The 27,639-nt window shown below is 42.3% G+C and overlaps 2 protein-coding genes across 7 annotated transcripts; one reads left to right on the top strand and one right to left on the bottom strand.

Moving 5' to 3' along the window:
- Positions 1-287: 287 nt before the first annotated feature.
- casp7 (caspase 7, apoptosis-related cysteine peptidase) lies at positions 288-21,952 on the bottom strand. Of its 4 annotated transcripts, none has more exons than XM_061810310.1 (7): positions 21,846-21,952; positions 6,529-6,635; positions 3,701-3,852; positions 3,503-3,631; positions 2,710-2,885; positions 2,482-2,620; positions 288-1,638 (listed from the first exon to the last, which is right to left on the bottom strand). In XM_061810310.1, the coding sequence occupies exons 1-7, from the start codon at positions 21,885-21,887 to the stop codon at positions 1,412-1,414; spliced, it is 972 nt and encodes a 323-aa protein (XP_061666294.1). In that variant the 5' UTR covers positions 21,888-21,952; the 3' UTR covers positions 288-1,411. The 4 variants fall into 4 exon arrangements, with proteins under 4 accessions (XP_061666294.1, XP_061666297.1, XP_061666296.1 ...); XM_061810313.1 differs by lacking the exon at positions 21,846-21,952 and adding an exon at positions 6,901-7,086 and having other exon boundaries at positions 6,529-6,671; XM_061810312.1 differs by lacking the exon at positions 21,846-21,952 and adding an exon at positions 6,901-7,086 and having other exon boundaries at positions 6,529-6,649.
- On the top strand, positions 8,220-26,656 carry nrap (nebulin-related anchoring protein). 3 transcript variants are annotated; one of them, XM_061810296.1, is made up of 43 exons: positions 8,220-8,285; positions 9,084-9,178; positions 9,262-9,349; positions 10,290-10,394; positions 10,583-10,690; positions 10,891-10,998; positions 11,073-11,177; positions 11,274-11,381; positions 11,719-11,826; positions 12,725-12,832; positions 12,935-13,051; positions 13,383-13,487; positions 13,593-13,700; positions 14,306-14,410; positions 14,507-14,605; positions 14,893-14,997; positions 15,074-15,181; positions 15,252-15,359; positions 15,431-15,628; positions 16,035-16,139; positions 16,221-16,319; positions 16,393-16,497; positions 16,856-16,963; positions 17,480-17,637; positions 17,919-18,072; positions 18,154-18,258; positions 18,927-19,025; positions 19,114-19,218; positions 19,291-19,398; positions 19,535-19,648; positions 19,731-19,928; positions 20,014-20,118; positions 20,276-20,374; positions 20,443-20,547; positions 20,621-20,728; positions 20,874-21,185; positions 21,268-21,372; positions 22,181-22,279; positions 22,364-22,468; positions 22,663-22,770; positions 22,854-23,165; positions 23,649-23,804; positions 24,097-26,656. In XM_061810296.1, exons 1-43 carry the CDS (start codon positions 8,220-8,222, stop codon positions 24,331-24,333), a joined length of 5,361 nt encoding a protein of 1,786 aa, XP_061666280.1. In that variant the 3' UTR covers positions 24,334-26,656. The 3 variants fall into 3 exon arrangements, with proteins under 3 accessions (XP_061666280.1, XP_061666279.1, XP_061666278.1); XM_061810295.1 differs by having other exon boundaries at positions 24,028-26,656; XM_061810294.1 differs by having other exon boundaries at positions 10,290-10,406; positions 24,028-26,656.
- Positions 26,657-27,639: the final 983 nt, after the last annotated feature.

The raw sequence follows: 27,639 nt of genomic DNA, 5'->3' as shown, positions 1-27,639 counted from the left end.
ATGTTTTATTGGATTTTTCTTTAATTATTTAGAAATTATACCTAATTGGGCCATAATTGGATTGTAAAATATTTTTATTTTTGACATTTTTAGTTTATTTTTCCCAATTATAATGCCAAATAGGACAATAACTATATTCATATGATCAGTGAAATATAGTAAAGATGTTTCACTTTTTTTAATCTAGTCAGATTTATATTTATAATCACTTTTTTTAAAATGGAATTTTTTTCTTCATCGATCAAATGAGCTGGTTCACAAATGGGCGGCAATAATAAAAAAACTAAATTATAACAATGAGGGAGGTAGTTAATTATGGTATAGTCAGGAGAACCTGAACCATCACTGTGATTTTAAAATTGATTTGTTAGTACAATGTTATTATATTTTAATGCTTTTCGGTTCTGTTACAGGAGTGCTATGTAGAAAAAAATCCACATTCATTTTGAAATAAAAAATATTTTGCGTTAATGTGACCTGGCCATAACCTGTACAACTGCGTGAAAGCCTATTAGAACAACTGAACTGAATTTTGAATTAATAAGCGACAATTTAAATACTGTGAGATGAGTGAAGTTTGAATGTTATTGGTTAATTCACATCCCAGCCACAACCCTCTTATAGGGAATATGTTATATTCTCTCAGACGTTTGTTTACTTACTTTTTTGAAATATTTTTTTTTCTCCAATAGAGTTGTACAGGTTGATTACATTAATAGATTTGGAAATGTTTTTACTTTATTTTTTTCATATCACGAAAATCTTGCAATAGGACAGGGGTGTGTAGATTTTGTATATCCACTGTATGTATCATTTCTGATCATGTTACGGTTATGTTGTGGTGATCTGAATATGATCCACAAAGCTGACCATTTTCTTTCCATGTACACGCAGCATGGAAATATACTGTAGCATTTACAATACGTACTACATTTACCCACTTTTGGAGACACGAATGAACCTGAGGATGGTAGTATGAACTTTAAGATGCTATTTTGTCTTCAATTTGTAGCCGAATGCATGAACAGGATCGAAAGCACATTCTTGTGGCGGAAATGATGAGCGTGAAAATGAAGAGGTGCAGAGTATTCGGAAAAGGAAGTGGCAGCGACAAGTGCGGGAACAAAAGTTGAGTGGTAGTAGAAGAACATGCATATCTCACAATGCCTGCCGACAAAGATCCGATCAAATGTGACGCCATTGTTGTGAGGAAAAACCTGAAGAAGGGGGGGGGGGGGGGGGGTTTCACTAGCAACACGTGAAAGCGCAGTGCTACTATAAAACATTCCATTTCGGGCCCAATCAACACGTGCGCTAAAAAGTGCAGCACTTGCTCCCGCTGGGCCGGAATGATCCCTGAATGCTTCTTGGACTGCTCCATCCATCCCTGAAGAGACGGGAGTGGTGGTGGTCAGTTGAAATAGAGCTCCTTGGTGAGCATGGAGACCACGCAGGGGATCTGCTTCTTTTCGCTGAAGCGCGGGTCCTCGGACCACGACTCGAAGCTGGTGGCTACCATGTAGTTGACGCGCGTCAGGATCTGCATGATCTCCAGCTGCTTGCCGAACTCGTTGAGGACGTTGCACAGCGCCTGGACGAACCAGGAGCCACGCCCGGGGTTCCTCCACGAGTAGTAACCTGCCAAAGAGAACACCATCTAAAGATGGCAACTTGGAAAAAGCAGGTGTTTGGACACCAACTTAAAATAATACAAGGAGTCCCAAGCCCTAAGAAGTTTCGACTTTACAATGCCCGTCCGCCATTTTGTCTGGCTAATGCTTGTCCGTGTTTCTGCGCCGGGAGTATCTTCGCATTTTTCGCCCTCCTTTTTTGACATAATCGCCCCAAAGAAGAAAGCTGTGTCTTCTAGCAATGCTTCTGAAGCCAAAAGAAACTCCATTACCATGGAAACGAAGCTCAAGACCATAAAAAGATTGGAGGAAGGAGAGACAGCAACACCACCAAGGCTTCAATCGGTCGACCGTGGTGACAGTTATTAAAGACAAAGCCCGTATTTTAGCGCATGTGAAGGGTTCCGGTCCTATGTCGGATACAATGATCACAAAACAAGGTTCTTTGATACTTGTTGAGATGGAGAGGATTGAGGACCAGGTTCCTTCTTCTTCTCCTTCCACCTCTCAGCAGTAATTCTAAGTGCATCATCTTGTTTATTTCAATGTATTTGTTTTTTTTTTTTTATACAAAGTATATAGATGTAAATTCTGACTTTAACGGTGGAATCGGACCTAGGTCGAAATTTTAGTTAAGTTGCTACGATTGGAACGGATCTCAGTCGTAGACCGAGGACTCTCTGTAGAGAAAGAGTATAAAATTAGGTGGATGAGTGCAAGTCGATGTTTTTTTGACAGTTTTAGTTATATTGTACAGAAACATTTCTGAGTAGGTGATTGGCGATTTGTGAATCAGCAAGGTTTTACTTCCGTACGATCACTATCGGAACTATCGTAAGTGGTGGCGTACCTGGTACAGTGGAGTAGGCAAAGAGGAAATCAGCCTCGACGGGAATCTTATGTCTTGGATTGGCGTCTGTCTCAAGGGTGTCATTTGGTGGACCTGAATCTGTCTGGATGCCATCATCAAATTCAGAACCCCGACAGGCCTGGTAATGTAAATCCAACAAAAATCCAATGTAAACATCTCCCACGATGTATTCGATGTATTGTACGGACTTGGTAATGTGGGACCTACCTGGATGAAAAATAGTTTGGGCTTCCCCACCAAGCTTTTGCACATGTCCCCCCTGAACAGTGAGGTCATGGTCTTGATGGGCATGGCGCCATCCGTGCCGTAGATCATGCCCTCCTCGCCGTGGCTGAGCAGGATGCAGGCGAAACACGAGCTATCGCTGTGGTCTTCCTCCGAGGCTAACACACACACACACAAACACATTTCACTAGAATCCGTTTGGGATGATCCAAGCAATTTAGCGCTGCACATATTCCGGCAAGCTGCAACGGAAAACCTGTGACTCTGGATCGGGATTTGAGGCTCCACATATAATAGACTACACAGTACGCTGAATACGCGGTTCTCAAACGTCTCCGTTCTCGAACGAAAATTTTGAGATTTTTTTGCTTCTGTTTTCGAACAAAAACCGGAACTCCAACGCCTGCGACAAGACCCGGAAATAACATAACGCGCGGGGTCCAACCAGCTGACCCACGACGCGCGTTGTTATTGTGAATTTGAACGCACCGCGAAAAAAGCCAGAAATAACATAGTGCGCGTGCGGCCCGACCAGCTGATCCACGACGCTCGTTGTTATTGTGTATATCGCAGCCTCTGTACGCAGACGTGGGAAATATTGATTCGGTTTTTGAACCAATCGCTTCTCGGACTGCTTTCTGGAACGGATTGTGGTCAAGAACCAAGGTTGTACTGTATTATTATTCCAGTGCACCACAAAAACAAAGTACGATTGTCAAGAAAAGAGAACAGTAAGAAAAAAAAAGTATCAAAAGTAAATGTCTTAATCCCTCACCCTCCCGAAGGAGACGCTCCATCTTCTCGCAGGTCTGATCATTGTAGATGAAGACGTTGAAGCCCAGATTCTTGAAGCACTTGAACAGCTCGCCGGCATCGCGGTCCGTCCCATTGCGTACATTCATCCCTGACGGCGACACCGCTATGTTCATTCATAGGACTGGCTTTTTACGAAAAGGGCTCTTAGCGTTTATACCTGTTTTTTCGTCAAAGTTTTTGTTGTTGATGATGATGCACTTGCCCACTCGCCGGTGGTTCATCTTATACTGGAATGTTGGTGAGACAATTCTGTAATGGCTTTCAGAAGAGTAGTCCTGCTCCCACGTCTGGCCATCCTTATTCTTCTTGCTGAACGCAGACATAGAGTTGGGCAATTTTAAATATGCACTGCTTATACAACACATTTCTTCAAAAAGTGGAGACCCTGTGCTGATTAATATAATTTACTTTTTTTGGTGCGTGTGTGGCTACTACCATTACAGTGAAGACGTTATTACCTCAAGGCTACACTTACATTGCAGGAGATGGCATCTATTAAGCTGACATTAATAACATGTACAAAGAGAGCATGCTCTTTGCAGTGCATTGTATCTGGAACAAAAATCCACTAAACATTTGAGCCCGACCAGGAACTATGAATCACTAATGGATGGAGTGTAATAAAATGATGTGAACAATCTTTGTCAATTAAGTATTTTCCAATCTCGTTCATTCATTAAAATGCAGAATCGATATTGCTTTTTATGTGCTTTTTTAAAAATGTTTTTACAACAAATAAAGGCCTTAGTCCTGCTAGAATTCTGCCTCAGTTTAGTTGAGTCAACAAAATCTACTAGTTGCTATGCGGGGCGATAAAGTTAAAAAAAAAAAAAAAAAAAAAACATCCACACCAATAAAAAAAGTCAAAGAAACAAAAAGTTGTTCCTTGAAATATGAGTGACCCGAATCAGTAAAGCTTTTCCCTTTTTTTTTTTTTTTTTTTAATATAAACAGACTAATGAAAAGCATCAATTTTGCGGTGTTACAAGCTGTGTACTTCAACACATATTTCACAGCATTATATTATATATCCTCTGTAAAGAACTAGGATTATTCCTTGTATACTCATATGTTTGCATCATACTGCCCTCAAATTCCCAAGGGGAGCAGATCAATGTCCCTTGAACGGACGTAATAAATTTGATAAAGTTGCATTTAGTTATGCCGCTAATATAAGTGCTTATAAAGTACAATATCCTAGTTTTATTTATTTAAATGTTTGTTTTTAGAAAAAAAATAAAACCATTACAAAACGTGTTTTATTTGCCGGGGAGAGTGTAAATGGCACGCAATGTTTTGAGTTAGGAGTATGGTCACGTCATTAATTAAACTCTTATCTGAAGGCACCAATGTACAGCAAACTACTTTATAAAATTCAACCAAAATGAATAAATAAAAACATTTAAAAAACTGATTATTGAGTAAATTTGTGCAAATTTATCAATTCATCACAGTGAATAATTGCACAACACACACACACACAAAAAAAAAGCAAATTACTTACTCAGACACCAAAAAGTACATATACTTTCCAATAAAGCATTAACGTGATGGTCAAATTTGGTCACGGTAATCCACTCTAAACGTAAATCAAATCCTTACACATTGCAAAGTGTAGACGTCAAAATGGAGGTAGAAGTAGCGCGTTAATAATACGAAGATTAGCAGCAAATCGAGCGATATGTCCGTGTAGCTATTCCGGCGCGGCTGCCATGTTGGCATTCTTTGGCGGATCCATCCAGATGGGCGGCGTGTTCCAGAAGGGCCCGCTCACGGGGTCAACAAAGGCCTCGTTGCACGGCAAGCTCAAATTCTATTAAACGTGTGATTTGACGGCCTGCCCCCCCTCCCACCTCCAAATTGTGCCAACGTCCCGTACCAAACAAATGAGGGTGGGCAGCAAAGAGCGACGGTGGGCAGGGCGCAGCCGTGAAGAGGAGGGCGGCGAGCATCACGTGGCGTTCACTTACCTGGGTTCGTCATTTAGCGCTACACCACTCTGCATCTGCAAAAGCGTATGTTTCTCCAGGTGATTTTTGGGGGGCCGGGTGCTAGGATACTGACATGCTCTCTGTGCTGGATGAAGAACCTGACTGGGCCCCTGCGTGCCCACGGACCGAGGAGGGGGAGGGTGCGGCCGGAGAGGGAGGGGGGGGGTGGCTTGTTGTTAGCCACCCCACCCCGTACCCTCCTCCTCCTCCCTGAGTCAGCAACCTCTCCACCGCACCAGCTCTTTCTAAAGGCCTATTTTCCCGAGGGCCCCCCGAACCTCACGCCGCCGTGGCCACACAGGAGGTCAAAGGGGATAGCCCTCAGTTTTGACACGTAATAATTAATATTTATTATTCTGCTTGTTCTGAACTGAATCTTTTATACATTTTTAACATAGAAAATTGTCTCAGTGGAAGAACGTGCATTTGGGAACATTCAGTGGGCATCCATCCAACTTAATCCACCTCCTAAATAGAGTATTTTTGCCTTTTGTCCATGCTCTCGATGGACAGAAACACCTTTTCACTCTCAAGTAACAAAAGCAAAGAAATTAAAAAAAAACTACTGTGTGTGTGTATATATATATATATATATATATATATATATATATATATATAATGAATATTAATCAAATAACATGACAAAAACATGAACAAAAATACACAATACTCACAAGGGATCAAATGATTAGTGCAAATAGCTTACAGACACGTTTTGGCACATGATGAGTACAACCTCATTTTTGGTATGTACCAAATAATTTGCCCCGCGGTGTAAATCATTATCCGGCAAAGGTGGTCCTCGTATATTTAAATGTACCTGCGAATGTATAATGAGGTGATATGGATTTTACAATTCTCTCATAATAATTTCTTCGGATTACAGTTATTTAAATGACCTGTTTCGTCACCGCAAAATTAGCATCCCCGTTCCTCGTCTCCCCGAATGAAGTCACACAATGGATGAGGAATATTTTTTTGTGTGTCCGCTTACCCAAAGAGTAAAAACCTCCCCTTGCGGTCAGGTTTGGCGTCTGTTTCGTCCTTCGACATCTCCCCTTCACCTCCAAGTTGGGTCATCTCAGGTGGTTCCCCAGCCATCTGTTGTTAGCAACCTGTTAGCATCATTGGACCAAACTTTTCTGTGGTTATTCTTTTGTTGTTTTTTTTTTTTGCCGACAAGTGTACAAAAGCAGTGCTAAGTTTCACCAACTACACACTAATTGACATTCAAGCAGCAACGAAAAAAATAAGAGCGTTTTAAATGAAAGTGTTCCTACTCCAGCTTGCTAGCCAGTTACTTCCTGAGAAAAAGTTTGACATCACACTAATTTCGGAAGCTGTGGCTGTGTTGTCATAAACTTACTTTGCGTTGTTTTTTGTGGTATTACGCCAAGTCAGTCAAGTTATTTTTGTTGTTGTTGTTGTTTTAAAGCGTCGTTGTTCACCAGCGACGCGCATTTACTTCCTTAAAAACAACAGCTGGAAGTTTTACAGTCAAGTTTGTTGGGGAACTGTCCAAGAAATTTCAAGACGTCCATTACGTCACGGTGTTACGTAATGGACACCTCCCATAGCTGCACTTCCTAGTCGTACTGTGTACGTACGGCAGCCATATTGGGACGGTACTAAGTAGCATAGACAACCACAGTAAGTTATATAAACAAAGACGTTTTGTTTGGAAAAAAAAAAAATAATAGTCATTTTTTAAAATATTTTTTGTGAACTAATTTAACACAGGTACGGAAGCGTATTACTGCCACACCACAAAAAAGCAATAATACCCTTCCGTACACAGGTATGCCTTCTTGAGTTAATTTTTCAAGTTAGTGAGAATAATGCTACTGTACAATAACTATTTTTATTACAAATAAATTTGATTTTTTAAATTATAACATAGCCACTTCAAGACATAAAATAATTATCAGAAGAAAATTCTAATATATAATATAAGTACTTGGATTTTACTATTTAACCCTTTCCTGGCAGCGGTTCCAAATTTGCAACAGGTTTTATATAATCGAAAATTTTAAGTCCAAAGCATCATATTCTGAAAGTATCAGATTTTTCTCTCTGCAAAAAAGGGTTAACACATATATATGTAGTCAAATGGGAAACAAATATTTCTATATATTCATTGAAGTATGTGTTTCATTTCTTTGGACCTTGTGTTGCAAAAATGTATTGCCAATTTTGGAGACCTGTCCATGTTGCCCAACACATAAGTTAAGAAGAACGTATACATTGTATATAAATGCCTTGAAAAATACTCAAAACTGCATCAATCAAACAAGCCTTACGACATTTAAGATTATTTCCTTTAACATGAATACGTGCCCTATCTATAGCTATTGTTCAATGTGCAAGGCTGTGTCACTCAGTATGTGTCACAACAAGATTGACCTAATTGTCCAGCAAAGGATCATTACACACGTACATTGACATGTCCTGCAGACAGGGGGAGGGAATGGGGGTGGGGGGGTTGGTGTCCATCATGGGACACAGTGTCAAGTAAGAGACCGCAGTGGCACAGTCGCAGAACTAAGTTTACCACGAGCAGAGAAACACCCGGGAGACACTGCCTGTTAGTTGCCTGCGTCCTAAAGTTGTTTTTTTCCAGAAGTTTTCATTTTATTTTTCCAAAGTTTTCATTTTTTTTTTTAAGGACAAGAAAAAGGACTCACCATGCAGTCTTGTGCAAGGTGTGGGTTTGTGGTGTACCCGGCGGAGAAGATCAACTGCATAGACCAGGTATGACAAGCCAAGCCTCATTTGATTCTAGTTTAGTAGGAATATGTTGTTTTTATTTCTCTTTCTTTGCTTTTTTTTTGTAACCGATCTATTTCTCCTTCTTACTGACTTTCCTGTTTTGCGAGTGTTTTATGTGATCGTTATACCTCTATTAATCAATAATAAACTGTAAATAATGTATCTGTTTATTTTGTAATTTATGTGCATTTCCCCAATTTATTAGTATTTTAGTATTTATTTTATTTTTTATTTTCATTTATTGTAACTTAAATGAAGGCTGGTTATAAAAAAAAATATTTTAAAGTTGTGGTAAAATAGATATTGCTGAAAAAAAATCAGTGGGCAAACTGCGGCCCCTGGACCATACGCAGTCCATGATCCATGATAGCATGTTCTTTTCCAAGTATGAAAACAAATCAAGGCTTGGAGAAACTGTTTTAACAAATTAAAAGTATAACATATAATAATATAATCCATACACAAATAAAAATCTGGATGCTAAGTGTCAGATACAGGATGATGCTAGTGCAACCTGTGGGTCATGTCAGGTCTCCAACATATTTTTTTGCGTCGAGTCCAAAAACAAATAATACCTCAGTGAAAATGTTATAAAAAGCTCAAAAACAGAATATGTAATATTATAATGTACATGTAAATCAGACCTGGATGCCAATGGTCAGATACAGCCTGACACTAATGTTAATGCTAAATTTTGTGGCCTTGCCAACATTCAAAACTGTGCGTTTAACAGAGTTACTGTCCAAAATAATGAAAATAATATTTTATTTTCTTTGCTAGAACTGGCACAAAGCATGTTTTCACTGTGACGTCTGTAAAATGGTGCTGACGGCCAATAACTTTGTCAGCCACAAGAAGAGGCCCTACTGCTCAGTGTGAGTACTTTCGACCATTATCCGTTTTCTCCATTTTCGCACACAAAAAGTAAAGTACAAAGGTGTGAATTTCCTGCCCGCAGACATAACCCGCGGAACAACACCTTCACAAGCGTGTACGAGACACCCATCAACATCAACGCAAAGCAGCAGAGCAAGTCCAGCAGTGAGGTGAGATGATGTCGTGACTTTAGGACAAGGCTGGTTATTAGATGTAACCGCATTTAATTACAAAAGAAAAAAATAGGCGGTCAGATTATTATTATTTTTTTTTATATATTTGAAAAAAAAATCCCTCCTTTCTTTTCCGGGAAAGATGGCTGTGAGTCTATAGTGACCGCAGCGTTATGGAATGGAGAGTGCGCCTCGGGTTATTTCGGTGCTTCACCCTCACCCTGACCGGCCACCTAAAATTAAACCCCACAAAAAAGATCCCCGGCATCGCTTCCTGTTCTCCACCTGTTCCCGTCCGTTGGATCCCGTCTGTGTCTCAAAGTCTACTTGAGCCTCACGGCTTATATTAGCCGCAGGCTAGCGCGACAGTCAGCTACTGCGCTGAGAGTCTGAGGTCTTAACATGTTGATATCTGAGCTGGCTGTTGACTCATGACCAAATCTTGCTTTCGCATGCATGTCCCAGCTTCATTTTTTTGTTTGCTTTCAACATACAACTTGTTTTATCCTTTTACCCCTTTTTTTAATAACTGAAAGACTATAAGGGTAAAAGAATAAAACTTGGGTTTTCCTGCGGATTTTGTGGTCATCTATCACATGTGAAATTCATTTCACTGCTTACCAAAGTTACTTTTAATTTACATCATAATAAATGAGGACCCAGTTCACAACCCTGTGAGACGCCACTCGAAATTCAGCATCATATTGCAAAAAGATGAGCATCAAATACAGACCCTTGTGGGACGCCACAAATGTTTCATGACTTCACGCTGAATCTGCAACATGAAGTCCCTGAATCAAGACATACAGTTTCAAATCATGATGTTGTAAAACCTCCAGACTTTGTTCATCAGCGTAGGCACGTGTCCAGTGTTGCGCTTGTGCAAACGTGTTGCTGGTCTTGGCTTTAACGTTTTGTGGTCTATGTGCACTTGTAGCTGAAGTACCGTGAGGAGGGGGATCGTTTTATGTCCACCTTCCAGTATGACATGAAGTCCACGGAGTTGGAGAGGGCCCATCTAGCCAATCAGATGGCAAGCCAGGTGAGCTCCCAAGTCGAGCAACTGGCCTAAAAAAGGGAGTTCCGGTCAAATTTGAATTTTTGCCCTCAGTCCTCTGAAATAAGTGTCATTGATACCCTTTTCTACAACCGAATCTTATGACTTTTATCATCTTTGCGGAAAAATGTAGCAACGCCGAATGTCTTTTGAATGTCTTTGGACCCATACAGGCCTTCAAGTCTCAGTCCGGGTTTTCTCAGCAGCAGACGTGGTACTCGGGCATGGTCACCAACCAGGAGATGGTGACCGTGTCTCAAGCTCAGACGAACATCAGTGACGTGAGTGAAGAAACAAAGTGCAAATACTTTGTGACTGTAGTTCAATTTTCTGTTTTTCTTTCATCAAAATGGGTTCTCCATACACGTAATTAATAGTAAAGACTTTTACATTTTAAGGAGTTAAATCGGTACTTATACTTTCAGCCTTTTTTTTTTCTTACAGTACAAATTGTGAGTATTTTTGCCACGTGTGATAACAGGTAAAATACACGGAGGAATACGAGCAGTCCAAAGGGAAAGGCAGCTTCCCGGCCCTGATCACACCAGGATACCAGGTGGCCAAAAATGCCAACACGTTGGCAAGCAACGTAAGAGAACCTTTGCCAAAATTGCTGCATCATTTTGTGCCCATAGTGAGTTTTTTGTCTTCCACCCCCAAAAGCTTGAATACAAAAAAGGGCACGAGGAAAGAGTTTCAAAGTATACCGTCTTTGTGGACCCCCCGGAGGTGGTCCTGGCTAAGAGACAAGGACAGATTGTCAGCGATGTGAGTTTTAGTCATTAACTTTCATTATTAATACACACTTAGCATGAAAATACTGCAAAGGTGTGCCATGATGCTGATGTGATATTTTTGATGCAGTACGCCTACACGGAGGAGTACGAGCAGCGCAAAGGCAAAGGAAGTTTCCCTGCACATCTTACACCCGGATACAAGATGTCGAAAAAGGCCTCCGAACAGGCCAGCAACGTAAGCATGGAAAACGCTTGCTGTTACTGCGGAGAGGAAGTAATCAAGTACAAATTATGTCTTGCAGCACTTTAGTAGAATTTTCAGGCATCTGTATTTTACTTGGGTGTTCATTTTTCAGATTTTTTCCTTTTTTTTTTACCCCTCCCTTTTGAAAATGGACATTGGTACTTTCTACTCCTCATTTTGTCAAAATGGGCCTTTTTTTAAACACCCGCAGAGGATGATGTGACCTAAAAAAAGGCGCTGAATAAGTACACAGTACTCGTACTCTTCCCGCTAATACATTTGTGATCAAATATTGACAGTTAAGGGCTTTCTCTGTGTTTTATGGCAGATCAAGTATCGGCACGTGTACGAGCAGGAGATAAGGGGCAAAGCCAGCGCCGACGCCGCTGCGGCAGAAATGGTCCACGCCAGGGAGAATGCAGAGAACTTCAGCCAGGTCATTCATTTTTTTCCTCGCATCTTGCAAGTCCATCCAATATTTCCAAGAGATAAAACCAGGAAAGCAATTTTTCAGCATTTATTAGAATGTTGATATCCAGGTTAAGGGCAATGAACTAGTATTCTTTTTGTGCTCACTATTAAGACATTTCCGCATCTTACTATAGTATCAACATTTTTTTTTTTTTTTAATCCATGACTGGCTTGGTTACTATGTGGATTAATTCTGCACACTAGTTGGACAACTTTAAAATAGAAGGACATTTTATTATTATTATTACTAGGATGTTACTAGTGAGGTAAAACTACTAGTGGGCATTTTGGTGCTAACTAGCAGGGTCCAGAAAGCTGCAAGGGAGTGAGACCTGAATGCAAAGTGGGGCTCATAGTGTTAATAGTGGAGCGCATCCATCCATCCATTTTCTTAGCCGCTCATCCTCACAAGAGTCGCGGGAGTGCTGGAGCCTATCCCAGCTGGGTACACCCTGAACTGGTCGCCAGCCAATCGCAGGGCACATGGAGACAAACAGCCGCACTCACAATCACACCTAGGCGCAATTTAGACTGTCCAATTAATATTGCATGTTTTGGGGATGTGGGAGGAAACCGGAGTGCCCGGAGAAAACCCACGCAGGCACGGGGAGAACATGCAAACTCCACACAGGCGGGTCCGGGATCAAACCCGGTACCTCAGAACTGTGAGACCAATGCTTTCCAGCTGATCCACCGTGCCTAGTGGAGCACAGTTAAGGTTTATTATTACATGCTAGTGGGAAATAAGTGGCACTTTCTTACTAGTGAGCTGCAAAGTTCTTTGTTCTAAAATTAAAGAATAGGAAAGTTGTGCGTCTTGATTTATGTTCGGCGCGTTTCGTCACGAAGTGCACTTTCTGTAGATTGCCTACACCGAAGCATACGAGCAACAGCGGGGCAAAGGAAGCTTTCCTGCCATGATAACGCCCGGTTATCATCTAGCGAAGAAGGCTCAAGAAAACGCAAGTGATGTGAGTATAAAACAAGATATTGGTTTTGTATTTTTGGTCACGGGAAACATTTGGACGGCAGAGATCTGCTAAAATGTCCCTTCCTTTCTGTTTTTCTTCCAGCTGAAGTACAGAAAAGACTTAAATAAGATGAAGGGCACGTCTCATTTCCACAGCCTGACCTCCGAGGAGAACCTGGCCTTGATGAACGCGCGGAAGATCAACAAGCTAGTCAGCGAGGTGAGGCGATCGCTTGGCGTGATGCCACGGCATAAGGCACCGCCCCAGCAAAAGAAGATCTTTAGCATCTCTGACACGTCGCATCCATGATGTCACCGCACGAGCTCGAAGATCTTTTCAGAACCGTTAGCTTATTATGTGGTGGCCGGTCACTTTATATTTAGACAGATCAATGTTTTAGTAGAAAAATCCAGTCTAAACACCTTGCAATTATATTAAATATACCTTTTACAAAAGAAACGCAGACCTTTGCCTATCATGATCAATTAGGACTAACATTTGAGAACCACTGTTCTAGATACAAACATGTTTTTGCTGCACTGATCAACAGGTAGAGTATAAGAAGGACTTGGAGAACAGCAAAGGCCACAGTATCAATTTCTGCGAGACTCCCCAGTTTCAAAATGCTACCAAGGTAGCCAAATTCACCAGTGATGTAAGTCTTGAACATTGTGTCATATGAACCTGCCAAAAACTATACCTTGACTGTGGCAATAGAAGGGATAACATGTGGTTTTTATCTCTCCGTGTTCTATAAAAGAACAAATACAAAGAGAAGTACACCACCGACATGAAGGGCCACTACGAAGGATCGGGAATCGACAAGAAGACCATGCACGCCATGAAAGCCCGGATGCTGGCCAGTGACGTAAGCCTTGACATTTACTGAGCACAAACTAGAGGTGGGACGAAGTCACACGCGTCTCAAATCTTAACACTCAAGTTTCAAGCAAATACCAAAGTATTGTCGCATACTCAAACACACCAAATCAATTCAACACTAAATTTAAATCAAGTTATAACTTGGGTTTACAAGTTCTTGCTCAGTACAACAGATATATAGTCCTAATTTTTAGTTAACACATTCAAAACAAACAATTTTTTTCTCAGTTTAACGCAAAACTGACCTGAAGCTCAGTAGTTTGACCAGCCATCGGTTAGCTCAATTGTAAAATCACTGTCGCTTACGTATCTTTTTGGGTTTTGTACAGCTAGGAATGAAGTTAGATGTTGTCATTGTTCTCTGGTATCTTTGCATATTGCCATTCTTTTTTGTTGAAAAAGATTGCTTGAATATAATCTTAAACTTTGGTGCTATCTGCACCCTACATCATAACATGCTAGTAGGGTTTCTTTTGGGAAAACAACAACAAATAAAGTCCCAAGTCCTAATATCTCCAATTTAAGTCCGACTCAAGTCAAGTCATGCGACTCGAGTCACCAACCTCACATGGTTTCTCGTCTGTGATCCAGATTTCATATAAACAAGGTCACGATCAAGATCAGGGCGAATACACCTACCAAGCCACACTGACACCAGGCTACCGTAGCCAAAGGAAGCTGGATCCACTCAAAGATGTGAGTTCTGCACAGTCTGATCACAATACTCAAAGAGGAAGTGTCTTAACTGAGAAAATAGGTCAGTGAAATGGCTTTTGTGTTTCCAACTTGTAGAAGAACTACAGGCAGCACATTGACCAAGTCAAGTACAGCGCAGTGGCCGACACGCCGGAGATCCTCCTGGCAAGGAAAAACGCTCATCTTATCAGCAATGTGAGTCCAGCGCATTACCTCAAAGCCGTGGTTGTAGACCACCAAATCATTTTTTAAACAGTTCTGTGATGATATCACAATCAATCAATCAATCACAATCTAGGCATGTGTACACTATGCTGAGTTTACATCACTTGTAAACATGGGACGACTGGTAGAAAATACTGATTTAATAGATGGATAAATTGCGTTACCAAGCTTGATCATAGAAGAAATTAAACTTAAGCATCAAGCTTCCACTGTAAATAATGATTTTTGTGAAAACCTTTTTCACGGTCACCATCCAGCTAAATTACAAAGCGGACTACGAGAAGACTAAGCATCTGTACACGCTCCACGAGGACTTACCCCAAATCAAAAAGGCCAAAGACAACGCAGCCTTGTGCAGTGATGTAAGTAAGCACCCATTTTCTCAATTTTCATCCATATTTATCGGTCCGCTCACATTTCACACCACCCTCAATCTAGATTAAATATAAGGAGGAGTGGGAGAAGACCAAATCCAAAGCCTGCGACATCGGAGTGGACGACCTCAGCGTCAAGGCGGCAAAGGCTTCCCGAGACCTCGCCAGCGACGTGAGGAAAAACAACATAACCGGAATATTTATCACACAAGACAAGTCACAATAGGCATGATATGTTACAGCTTAAATACAAAGAAAACTACCTGAAGAACAAGGAACTGGCCGTGGGAGTCAACGTGAGCGACTCCAAGACTCTACATTCGCTTCAGGTGGCCAAGATGCACAGCGACGTAAGTCTTTTCGAGCAACCATTTGCACAACTGTATTGGACTTCACTCATACTTTAGAGTTTCTATTGCAGATTGCGTACAAGAAGGGCTCCAAGGAGAACCGGGCTAAGTACAGCCTGTCGATGGACATGGTCAACCTAAGTCATGCCAAAAAGGCCCAAGCTCTGGCCAGTGACCTGGAATATCGCACTAGGCTGCACGACTACACCGTCATGGCTGACGACATCAAGGTCCAGCAGGCCAAAAAGGCGTATTCCCTGCAGAGTGAGGTGAGAAATTGAAATAAGATCCTAAAATGAGAGTTAAACTAACAAAAATCACACTTTATAATGCAGACATGGTCCATAGAAATGTATAATTTGTGGCATTTGAATTCATTTTGCTAGTGAGTTTGCTCACCCAACCATCTCAACTCGTAAGTCTAGGTACTTCCATATTTGTTTTTTCTCACCTTGACATTTAATACTTACTATTAAAACATTTTGGAAAATTTGATGCTTTCAACCTTGTGGGAACCATTTTTCAGTCGAATTGCACCCCAGCACACAAAGCAAAGTCCATTGCTATGGCCGAATGGGTTTTATGTAGAAGATAGTGAATCCCATCAGACCTTCGAAATCACAATTTTTTTTTTTATTAACAGACCAATGAGTTTTGTTGTCTTCTGCTCATCAGAACCAGTATCGCTCAGATCTGAACTGGATGAAAGGAGTGAGCTGGGAGACCGAGGGGTGCCTCAACATCACCCAAGCCAAGAAAGCCGGAGATCTGCTCAGTGATGTCAGTTCTCGGTCATACCTTTAATCGAGTTCTGGATTAGGTGACAAAAATGTATTACGTGCATTTTTCACCCTTTTGCAGAACAAATATCGTCAGAAGGTGGATCGCATCAAGTTCACCCAAGTGGCCGACAATCTGTTCATCAAACACGCCAAGAAGAGCCAGGAACTGCAGAGCGACGTAAGTTCATCGTGATGAAGGCATACTTGAATTGCTCTTGCTCACCGTTGGTCAATAAAATTGTGGTTTTTAGTTGGCGTACAAGGCAAATACAGAACAGATGATCCACAAGTACACCATGACGCAGGATGAGCCCCTGTTCAGACAAGCGAAGGCAAACGCTGAGCTTCTCAGTGGGGTGAGTGTGTTGATCATACCAGATCTTCGACCACTGACAACAAAAGGCCATGTTTTTGGACCGGAACAGTTGATGTAAGGTAGTGGGTTTACTGTAGTATTTTGTTTCCTGCTGTCACTCGGCTTCACTTTAGTATTCCATCCCCACCAATTATGTTTCGAAGAACGTGTTTGCCTCAACTGAAGAGAGATGTAATTTATTGAACTTGAAAGAAATCAGATTAAGAAGTCAGTTGTTTAAGGTGCTTTAGACTTGTACCTGTCTTAAAGACAAAGCCAGTCATTCAGTTTGAGCTTTCCTCTTGTGTTCAAATGCAAACCCCCCATCTCTCACCCGCTACTATCTCCTTTTCTTCCAGAAAGTCTACAAAAGTCAATGGGAGAAACAGCGGGAAAAGGGCTTTGAGCTGCGATTGGACTCACTTTCCATTCTCACGGCCAGAGCTAAGAGAGACCTGGCCAGTGATGTGAGTTTTTTCCTCAAGAATTGCGGACCCTCGTACCTCGATCCAGGACCTTGTATTTGTTTGGTTTTTTGTATCTGAATGTTTTCCATCGTAAAATATCTACCTTGTTAATGAAGTTACTTGCAAAGCTATCTTACCTACTTTCCGATCTAGCTTTTAATAGCTCTAACTAGCTACTTACATCTACAAATAGGTAACAAACGCTTGAAATACCTAACGGAAGTTATACAAGTAACTGTTCGTAGAACATGAACATGTTGTGAACCTTGGATGATTTTTTTTTTTTTTGGTTGCATCGTCAAAATTACCAGTCGCTGGTCAGGCTGGCACGGGGGTGCGCTGACAAATTATCAACAATGCCACGTCAGATCCGTCCTATTCAAACTGTGGATTCTTCAAGCTCCCACGCCATATTATGAGTTCTGAGTGTCCGCTTAAATTGAACACTGAGTTTTATAGTTCGAATCTAGTTCAATAAAGGCTCGCATAAGAACCCACCATCTTGGTACCTTGCAGGTCAAATACAAAGAGCAGTATGAGAAAAACAAAGGCAAGGTGATCGGAATCAAGTCGGTCAGCGACGACTCTCAGATGGCTCACTCGGCCTTGGCCACAAAACTGCAGAGCGGACGCGACTACAAGAAGAACTATGAGGACACCAAGACCCAATTCAAGTGAGCCCCTCAACTGTAATTAGTGAAATAATTTGATGCTTAGTAATTAGTGATTAGTTCCCAAAGTGTAATGACTTTTTGATGTGTTCTGTTCCTGCACCAAATGTTCTCCGGTGAAAGTTAGCTCAAAGGGAAACACTGTGTCCAATACAAAAGATAATCACTTGAATATTTGCTATCCCCCCCCAAATGGGATGATGCTTTTCCTGTTCTGATTTATAAACAGCAGATGTTTATATCGTCAAATGACACTACAACGTGGAAGTCCATCTTCTCTCCAGGGTTTCTCTGGACATGCTGAACATCAGTCAGGCTAAGAAGGCCCAAGACTTGGCAGCTGACTACAACTACAGAACATTCCTTCATGAGTACACCACGCTGCCAACTGACATGAACGTTGCCTGGGCAAAGAAGGCCTACGGACTCCAGAGCGACGTCAGTGCTACGAATAAAAACGCTAGTGATTATTGTTTCATCAACGATTGTAGAAAACTGCATTAATGTGTGTCTCTTTAGAAACTGTACCGATCCGATCTGAACTGGATGAAGGGCGTTGGATGGGAGGCCTCCAAGTCCTTGGATGTCCAGCAGGCCAAAAAAGCAGGAGAACTTGTTAGCGAGGTAATGTAACCCAGAATGTATTGCAAGTTACCTGATGTGATTCCTTTGAATAGGATTGTTGTCCTGACATGCAGTACTAAAAGGCTAGTTCTTGACCACTGGAAGAAACGTGGAAATGAAGAAACGTGAACTGTACTGTTAAGCAACTACAGCTAAGAAAATTATGAGTGAAGGCACAAACTGACACTCACTTGGGTCAGAATTTATTTAAAGTGCTGGGGATCGTTCATAAATTCTTGAAACTAGGTTATTTCCCATGTTTATGAGGATCTTTAAGAACTTTACCAACTTTACCTGGGTGCATAATAACACTTCTTCAAATGATGCATTTTAGGTACAGTGGCAGGTACTTTTGGAAATACAGTCGACGCAAGGGGCTGCATTACACTAATTTCATGACACTCTTTCACCCAAGATCTATTTTATTGGTGCTTTTTTTTCCTCCCCTAAAGATAGCATTGAGCATCAAATGCGACAAACAAATACATGCTGAAAGACATATCTATGGGATAGATAGACGACCGATTGGCCAACCGATGGATAGTTAAAATAAATAAACAAATTCCGCCATGAAAATAGCAATGGTGGTTTTCAGAGCCGAGAATTTTGACAATCAAAAACACAACCAAATGCCCAAAGTCATGTGTCAAACCCCTTCACCCCTTTAGAAAAAATACCGCCAGGATGTGAGCGCCCTGAAGTTTACGAGTGTTGAGGACACACCAGAGATGGTTCAGGCTAAACTCAGCAACAAACTGGCTATTGATGTGAGTATTTCTCACCTCGGAGTTGATGGAATGTATGTGACTACTAAAGTTGCTAAAGTGAAATGGCGTTTGTTTGTTGTCTTGACAGAGGTTGTACAGAGAGAAGGGAGAAAACATGAAGCACAACTACACCCTCAATGAGGAGCTGCCCGAGTTTTTGCAGGCCAAGATCAACGCCATGAACCTGAGTGAGGTAAATGGACGCCTACATCCATTCCGTTTTGTCTTTTTCGGAATTTTACAAGTTTAAACTGTTCGATTTCAGAGTCGTTACAAGGAATCTTGGACTAAAATACGTGACGGCGGATACAAACTGCGTCTTGATGCTATTCCTTTCCAGTCAGCCAAAGCGTCTGCTGACATCCTCAGTGATGTGAGTCATCTAGAACCAGTGGTCTGGTCCTGTGATGATAAACTGATTGAAGTCTTTTGACATCTGGTTAAAATCTTCAAAATTGTCAGAAACTCGCCAACGTACACTATAAAATGGCATATTTGTGTCGCTTCAGCAAAAATACAAAGAGGAGTTTGAGAAGACCAAAGGGAAGATGATTGGACTGAAAGGGCTGCAAGACGACATCAACATGGCTCACTCCATTTACGCCAACAAGCTGCAAAGCGACGTGGGTGTTTTCTCTCTTTTATCAAATTTGCAAACACTACCATACTATTTTAGATTATATTTTTTTGAACCCCACAATGCAGATTAATTACAAGAAAGAGTCGGCTAGCCAGCTATCCAAGCTCCACCTGCCCATGGACATGATGGATGTGGTCCATGCCAAGAAGGCCCAGTCTCTGGTCAGCGACCAGGACTACAGGCTCACTTTGCATCAGTACACCTCTCTGCCGGATGACATGAAGCTGCAGGCGGCCAGGAAAGCCTACGCTCTGCAGAGCGAAGTATGCCACACTTCACCCTTAGAAGGCATTCAGAGTGACATTCTCACAAAGGCTACAAGATATGACATTATTCTTTATGTTACAGAGGATATATCGCTCTGACCTGAATTACCTGCGGGGTGCCGCATGGATTGCTACTGGGGCTCTGCAAATTGAAGGCTCTAGGAAGGCTACTGATCTTATCAGTGATGTAAGACAGATCATTCTTCTTTGACCTACATACCCATCGATTGACCTAGCCGCTTATCTTTCTACAAACCTTCCTACCAATCTGCCTAAAAATGTTTTGTTTCATCAGTGATTGTGAAGCGTAGCTAAGATAATTTTTAATACGTGTCCTGCCTCAGAAAAAGTATCGTCAGCAGCCATACAACTTCAAGCACACGTCCGTGGCAGACTCCCCTGACATGGTCCATGCCAAATTCAGTGGACTGATCACAAATGAGGTGAATGTAGTGTCATTTTCCCCTCAACGTGATTATACTGACATTGACGGAATTTACCTCTTTCCTAGCGTCTATACAAAGAGAAAGGGGTGAGCGACCAGCACAACTACACCATTACGGCCGAGAGACCGGAGATCACTCAAGCAAAGATCAACGCGGCTAACTTTAGTGAGGTATGACCGCCTTAAGCGGACCATGACTTGTTTTCTTCAGTGGTGATTTTAAAACACATGGTTGTTTCTTCAGATAAGATACAGGGACTCCTGGAACACTCTTAGGGCTCAGGGCTATAAGCTGACCATGCAGGACATCCCATTCCAGGCGGCCAAGAGTTCCACGGGCATTGCCAGTGATGTAAGATTACTATGACAGATAGAGACGAAAGTCTACTTACAAACATACCAGTTACCCAAATTACGAAAATCAGACTAGTGTTAGCAAATTAGTGTTGGTAAGATTACAGTTACCGGAATCATATTTTGTATCTTGTTCTCCGCAGTACAAGTACAAACACAACCACCTGATGGAAAAAGGCAAACACATCGGCGCCCAAAGTGTTTCAGACGACACATACCTGCTGCACTACATGCAGGCAAACAGGCTGGCCAGCGATCAAGAGTACCGCAAGGACGCGCTGACGTCTAGCGGACGCTACCACCTGACGCCCGACATGGTTCACTTAGTCACGGCCAAGAACGCCCAGGCCCTGGCTAGCGAGCAGGACTACAGGAAGAGGCTTCACGAGTACACGGTCCTTCCCGATGACATGAAGGTCAATTGGGCCAAAAAAGCCTACAACCTGCAGAGTGAGGTGAGCCAAGGTGGCCTAGAGCCAAAGAACGCAACAAGTGATCTGAAAGCTCACTTGAGTGATTTCACCTGTTCCCGTCTAGACCCTGTACAAGTCAGACCTGAACTTCATGAAGGGCGTGGCATGGGATGGCGTGGGGGCACCGCAGCTGGAGTCGGCCAAGAAAGCTGGAAAGCTTGTTAGTGACGTAAGTCCCCTTTCAATTACAATTATATTGATTATTAGGACTACAAGATGTGTAAACAAAATAAGTCACTTTTAGAAAGAGAAAGAACTCCCTTCTGGAAGTACAAAAATGACTGTTGATGCAGAAAATAAAACTTGGGAGTAGACCACAGGAAGCCGGATCGGGATGAGCTTGGCCAATGTACGATCAGAATTAGCTTTCCTGAAAAACACTTACCTGAACAAAGCAGTTCCACAGCAACGTAGAAAACATAGGAGTGTATTTCTACCCTGCTACCCAGTTAGCTACGTAGCCCTCTACATAGCTACCTAGCAACCCATCTAGCCCTAAAAGATCGTATTTCAAAACTACAAATTGTTCGACCAATGCCACCACATAATTCTGTCTAAGGAAAGTTCGCTACCCGATGTTGGCATACAATGCGCAATTAGCATGGTTGCTATGGTAATTATAAACCTTCAAACAGCTCCTACCTTAACACACACGGAGCAGCAAGACGTTACAAAAGGGAGCATACAACAATATTTACATGCTTGCTCTTTCTGCACTGTGGGAACAACAACTACTCCAGTACTGCAGCTTTGTAGGGTACCGTCTGTGCCTCTTCTTCTACCTCTTATTTACACTCCATCTCTTCCAATCTAGCTCAGTCCTGCCCCGCATGTCACAGTACAAAGTGGTAGCACACTGAAGGCCCGCAACTAAATTTAAACCTCCAAGTATAGGACATTTTAAAAACAAATCTGCGATACAGTGGGGTAAAACTGCACTAATAATGTATATATTTTTGTGTCATGTCATCATGCAGAAGCGATACCGCCAACTGCCGGACAGCCTGAAGTTCACCTCGGTGACGGACTCCCCCGACATGGTCCACGCCAAGGCCAGCTATCAACAATGTAGCGAGGTAACGTGAAGAAAATTGAACCGTTCATGCTAATATTTTTAGATTTTTCCACCTTCTGACGCACGATTTCGGGTCTCTGTCCAGAGGCTCTACAAATCGGGCAGGAACGACGACATGAACAAGTACACCTTACACCCAGATGACCCCGACTTCATCCGAGCCAGGATGAACGCCCAGCACATAAGTGACGTAAGACAGACTAAAAACGGAGTGACATTTAATTATTTGACCACGGAGAAAAAGTATAGAGAAAGTCAAATTAGGTTAGCCTGTGAAGGTTATGGTGCATTTTATGTCGATCCAGAAATTCCAACCAAAAAAATAGGTTGTTGCATGGATTATTAGAAATGTGACACTTCAGGGTTTTGTTGTCTCCATTGCAGAAAGTGTACAAGGCCTCTGGGGAGCAGCTGAAGACGCTAGGCTACGACTTGAGGCTTGACGCCATCCCTTTCCAAACGGCAAAGGCCTCCAGGAAAATTGCCAGCGACGTGAGCGTTGCCCCACTCTTCTTGGAAATGGACAGGAAAGAAAGTATTCCCACAGGACTACAGAATTATCTAATCTTGTCTAGGTGCTCTACAAGGACTCTCACTTGCGCGAGAAGGGGCGGCAGGTGGGGCTGCGCTGCGTCGAGGACGACCCCAAAATGGTGCACTCGCTGGCGGCCAGCAAGCTCCAGAGCAACCTGGAGTACAAGCGGCAGTCCAAGGAGGAGCGCTCCAACTACAAGATCCACGCCGACCAGCCCGAGTTCCTCCTGGCCAAGAAGAGCCAAGCGCAGGCCAGCGACCTGGCATACCGGAGCAAGCTGCACGACTACACGTGCGATCCAGAGCAGCTCCACGTCAAGCACGCCAAGCAGGCCTACAAGCTGCAGAGCGACGTAAGACATCCCCGACTCGTCCGAGTGCATTCTCGGTCTTTCTGGTTGGTGTTTTGCAACCATTTGTTGAACCAACATGGCACAACACCAAACTGTAATGCCAGGAAAAGTATATTTCTTGAGAAAATGGTCATCTCGAAATTTACTCACAAATTGACTTCATGTGAAATCTGGTTTTAAATAGTTAAACACAAAGTTGCTAATGCTAATTCACATGGCATAGAATTGTTATACCGGTCACTAAATGTTGCTAGCATGGATAGATAAAGATTAAATATTGGTCGTAAATATGACGTGTATTCCGGTCATGATCATGGTAAAATCCGGAAAGGTTGAATATAGGCAACTGGACTCATAACTTTAGAAGCTTTATAATGCTAATTGCCTCTATTTAGTTTTCCGCGGGGCTACCAACTATCATGACAACTACTGTACCGTAGCCTTTGTTTGGAACTTGAGCTGCCGCTGTGACGGTCGTCGCAGGTGAACTACAAGTCGGATCTGAACCGGATGAGGGGAGCGGGCTGGACCCCTCCCGGGTCCCACAAGGCCGAGCTGGCCCGCCGGGCTGCCGAGCTGGGTCTGGCTGAGGGCGTGACCACCGATGAGGCCATCGCCAAGTACCAGCGCTTGATCATGGTGAGACCAAATCCCTAAAATCTATCAATCCATCCGTACGGTATCAACAATACATTATCGATATGTTGCAACATCTGAAATTGAAAATGACAAAATTAGACAACAATCCACACTCTTGGGAAATTGCATTTGCATAAAACAGTTCATAAAGAGTTGGACACAAATGGCCATCAGAGAGCTCGAAGGGTTAAAAATGAGACAATCAACCCAACAACTTTTGCAGCTTCACTACCAGCAGCGTATGGAGGAGCAACAGCAACAACAGCAGCAACAGGAGGAGCATACGTCCGAGCACACGGAGACCAGCGAGGACCTTCGGAAAGGAGTCAACATGGACGCCACGGAAGTGCTTCACGTCAACAGGACCAAGACCTACCAAACCGTGCAGAAAAAGACCACCACTACGACCACCACCAGCAGCAGTAGCAACAGCGCCTCCTTCAGATCCATGGAGAAGAAATCCAGCGGTACCTCGTCGGCTGGCCGGCACGGCAGTCTCAAGACCGCCAGCGCCGTAAAAGATGCTTAGAAGATTTGGAGAGTACGGACGGCCACACTGAACTGAACTGAACTGAACGAAGGATGCAAGCATGTTGAATGAAGACGGGATTTGTTATGTTATGAAAAAAAAAATGGTTCTTGACACAATGGCGTTTTTATCTATTTTTTTTAAAAAAATGGGGTGCTATCCAATTAGGCTACAATTACTGAAAGGTGTTTGAGCATTTATTCAGTGTTTTAATGTAAAATAAAACTGCTCGCAAGATTTTAATGTAACGTAAAAAATAGTCAGAGAGAATGCGTAGCCACCATTGCTAAAATAGCGGCGCGACCAATGCCAAGCTAGCACTAGCACTGTAAACAAACAGACATTGCCCATGGCTAAGCATGACTATATCGTAATACGGGGAGTCCTCGGTCTACGACTGAGATCCGTTCCCAGAGTAGCGACTTAACTCGAATTTCCGCCTGAGTCGGATTCCGCAATTAAAGTCAGAATACTTTGTACAAAAAAAAACAAATACATTGAAATAAACAAGATGATGTTCTTAGCATTACTTTAAGTCGGGACCGTCTTAACCCGAGGACTCTCTGTAGAGTGTTACTGTGACATGAAAGGATGTTCGGATGAACCACTACTTTGTATTGAATGCTGGATCGGGCGGGGCACTCAAGCACTTGCCCCACATGTAAAACCGCCACTGTGTTGGAAGCGAAAAGAATTGTGGGATTGAACAAAGCGCACACGTGGATTGTAATATGATTTTACTAGTAATGCATGAAACATTTGTGTTTTCAGGAAGGAAGGCACAGCTGGAGGTGGCCATTCAAACATTTTTTTTTTTTTTTTTTTTTAAAGAGAAGCAGACATATTTGACACTTTATGTTTGGGGGATGACGTTTTCTCATTTTTGGAACGAGCAATCAAGTCTTTTAGTCTGGCAGGTTCAGCTTTTGCCACACAAAAACTCAAAGCTGGGCTTGGAGTAAAGGCTCCATTTCACTGCTTTCAAAATAAATATCTATTTTTTTTCTTTGAGCAGATTTGCTTTTGTGTCTTTTATTGTCCACATTTAGTTGTACGTGCGGTCTTCCGCGAGCCTTAATCCATTGTAGACAACTACGTCAAGTGTGTTTTACGCTTTGGAAAACAAATCAAGCGGGCCCCTTGTAATCGAGCGGGATATCTTTCACCAGAATTGCACGTTCCCCAAGTGCACCTGAAGACCATTTTCTTCGTAACGTTAACTTTTCCAAGCGCACGCTACTGACAAGCAGTATTGCTTGTGGGACAACATGGCGGCAGGGGGCGTGTTAAGACAATGCGGCTCTCTGATTGGCTATTAGTGTTTGACAGGTCGGAAATGTCCATTTATTCACCACATGAAGAACTTTTAAAACATGAAGAATTATTGATTCCAACACGTATGTGATAAATTATTTTGTTTGGTTGTTGCACGTGTTGGCAAAAAATACAAGTCAATACAAGGGTCCCTTTCAACAACCAAAATGGAATGGACTGAAACAAAAACTGCTTGTTTTGGTCCATCAACGTCAGCACATTGAAAATAATCGAAGTGCTACCTTGACTTCCACTTTCATTTTCTGCTCAAGCTCATAACTCACTTTACATTCACTGACAATAAATCACATAAATTGTCCTTAATAAAATTATTTCAAATGTCTAATCTATTCAAGCTGCCAAACAACCACATTTTTAAAAATGTTTTAAATGCATAAAAACAAAAACTTGGCTCGTAAATCAAGGTATCTGTATCAGGTAACATTTTTTTTCTTGTTTAGAAGGACCAATAAAGGCTCCAGTTTCAAAGAATTTAGTTTCAATTGTTTAACAGTTCAGGTTTTATAGGGTTTATAGCTTAATATAGCTAATTATCCATTGAGATAAAAAAATAAAATCGGATGCTTATTGTATTACGGTTCGCCAAGGATCAGGTGATGGTGCGTCGAATCCAGTCGACAAACTTGTAGACATCGACGTAGACGCCGGGCTTATTGGGCTGTGCGGAGCCATATCCCCAACTCACCACTCCAGTCAGGTATTGTTTCCCTTTGTCCTTGCACGCCAGAGGGCCGCCAGAATCCCCCTGCATAATTGACAAAATGTCATACACCACGGCAACAACAACAGGGGACCTCAAATCGTGTCAAGTGGAACCCCCAAACGGCACGGTGGTCGTGTAGGAGCTGGAGCCGATTCCATCTGATTTGGCCAAGAGGTGGGGCACACGCTACATTTGTCGTCAGTCAATCGCAGGACATCCATCCATCCATCAAAAGGATTTTTCACCAAAAAATACTCCATATTCATACCACACAGGAGTCCACTCCCCCTTGCATGAGACCCGCACACAGCATGCTGTTGTCCAGCGACGTTCCATACACTCGAGGGTCTTTGCATGTCTGCTTGGAGATGAGGAAGACATGGGCATCCAGCAGGTGGTTGGTGATCCCGCCTGGAAACGGCCACAAATTAAGCGAGTCGCCATCAGGTCTTCCTGCACTGGCAAAAAATACTTTGGACCAAGTTAAAACAATGGGCCTCATTCACTGAAAAATGTTCTTCCTCCATTTACAAGCAAAACCGCAAATTCTCTTCTCACCATCATGAGAACACAAAGCTAGGAAAATTCTGAAAATTCAGACTCTTTTTCCTTGGTACAGTATATGAATTTGTAACAAAAATATGACTCGACAGTGTATGACTTTAGTCCTGGAAAATTGCTGTTGAAGCTGTACGACATTCTCGAAAATGTTCACTCATTTGTGACTGAAGCCCAAAGATTTTAATTTGTGACAGCTATAACAGTTTGTCTTGGATTATATTTGCGATTTGGTTCAAACCTGAAATTGAGATTTTTGAAGTCGGACATTAACAGAAAGTAAAAATAAATTATAAACACCTTAGACTGTTTTGACCCCTCCTCCAACAAAAAAAAAAAAGCAAGAAACATTCTTCCATTTTGTTCCATTTCAAATGATTTCCTTTGATTCTGTTTGAAGTGAGTGACGTTTGCTTTCAATCAAAGTTTTGAACTGAAAACGACATTTTTCTATCACCGGTAAGTCTCCAAATGTCCTCTAAATGCATGAATGAAAGGCTCATTTGACAGAAATTACTCGTTTCGGTTTGTCCCCATCCCGAGATCACTCATTCCTTTCCGGCGGGGAAGTTCCGTCCGGGAAGGCATATGGTGCGGACAAAGTCCGTTTCCTTGGCACAGTAAGGACTGTCTGTGACTTGAAGCCGGAGCAGGGCTACGGACGCAGAAAGGAGAATTAGACCAGAGCAAAATGGATCATCAAAACCTTT

Source organism: Syngnathoides biaculeatus, chromosome 22 (assembly GCF_019802595.1).
Source record: "Syngnathoides biaculeatus isolate LvHL_M chromosome 22, ASM1980259v1, whole genome shotgun sequence".
In the NCBI taxonomy this organism is placed as follows: Eukaryota; Metazoa; Chordata; class Actinopteri; order Syngnathiformes; family Syngnathidae; genus Syngnathoides; species Syngnathoides biaculeatus.
Note: the sequence above shows the minus strand (reverse complement) of the source record. Positions and strands in the feature narration are given on the sequence as shown.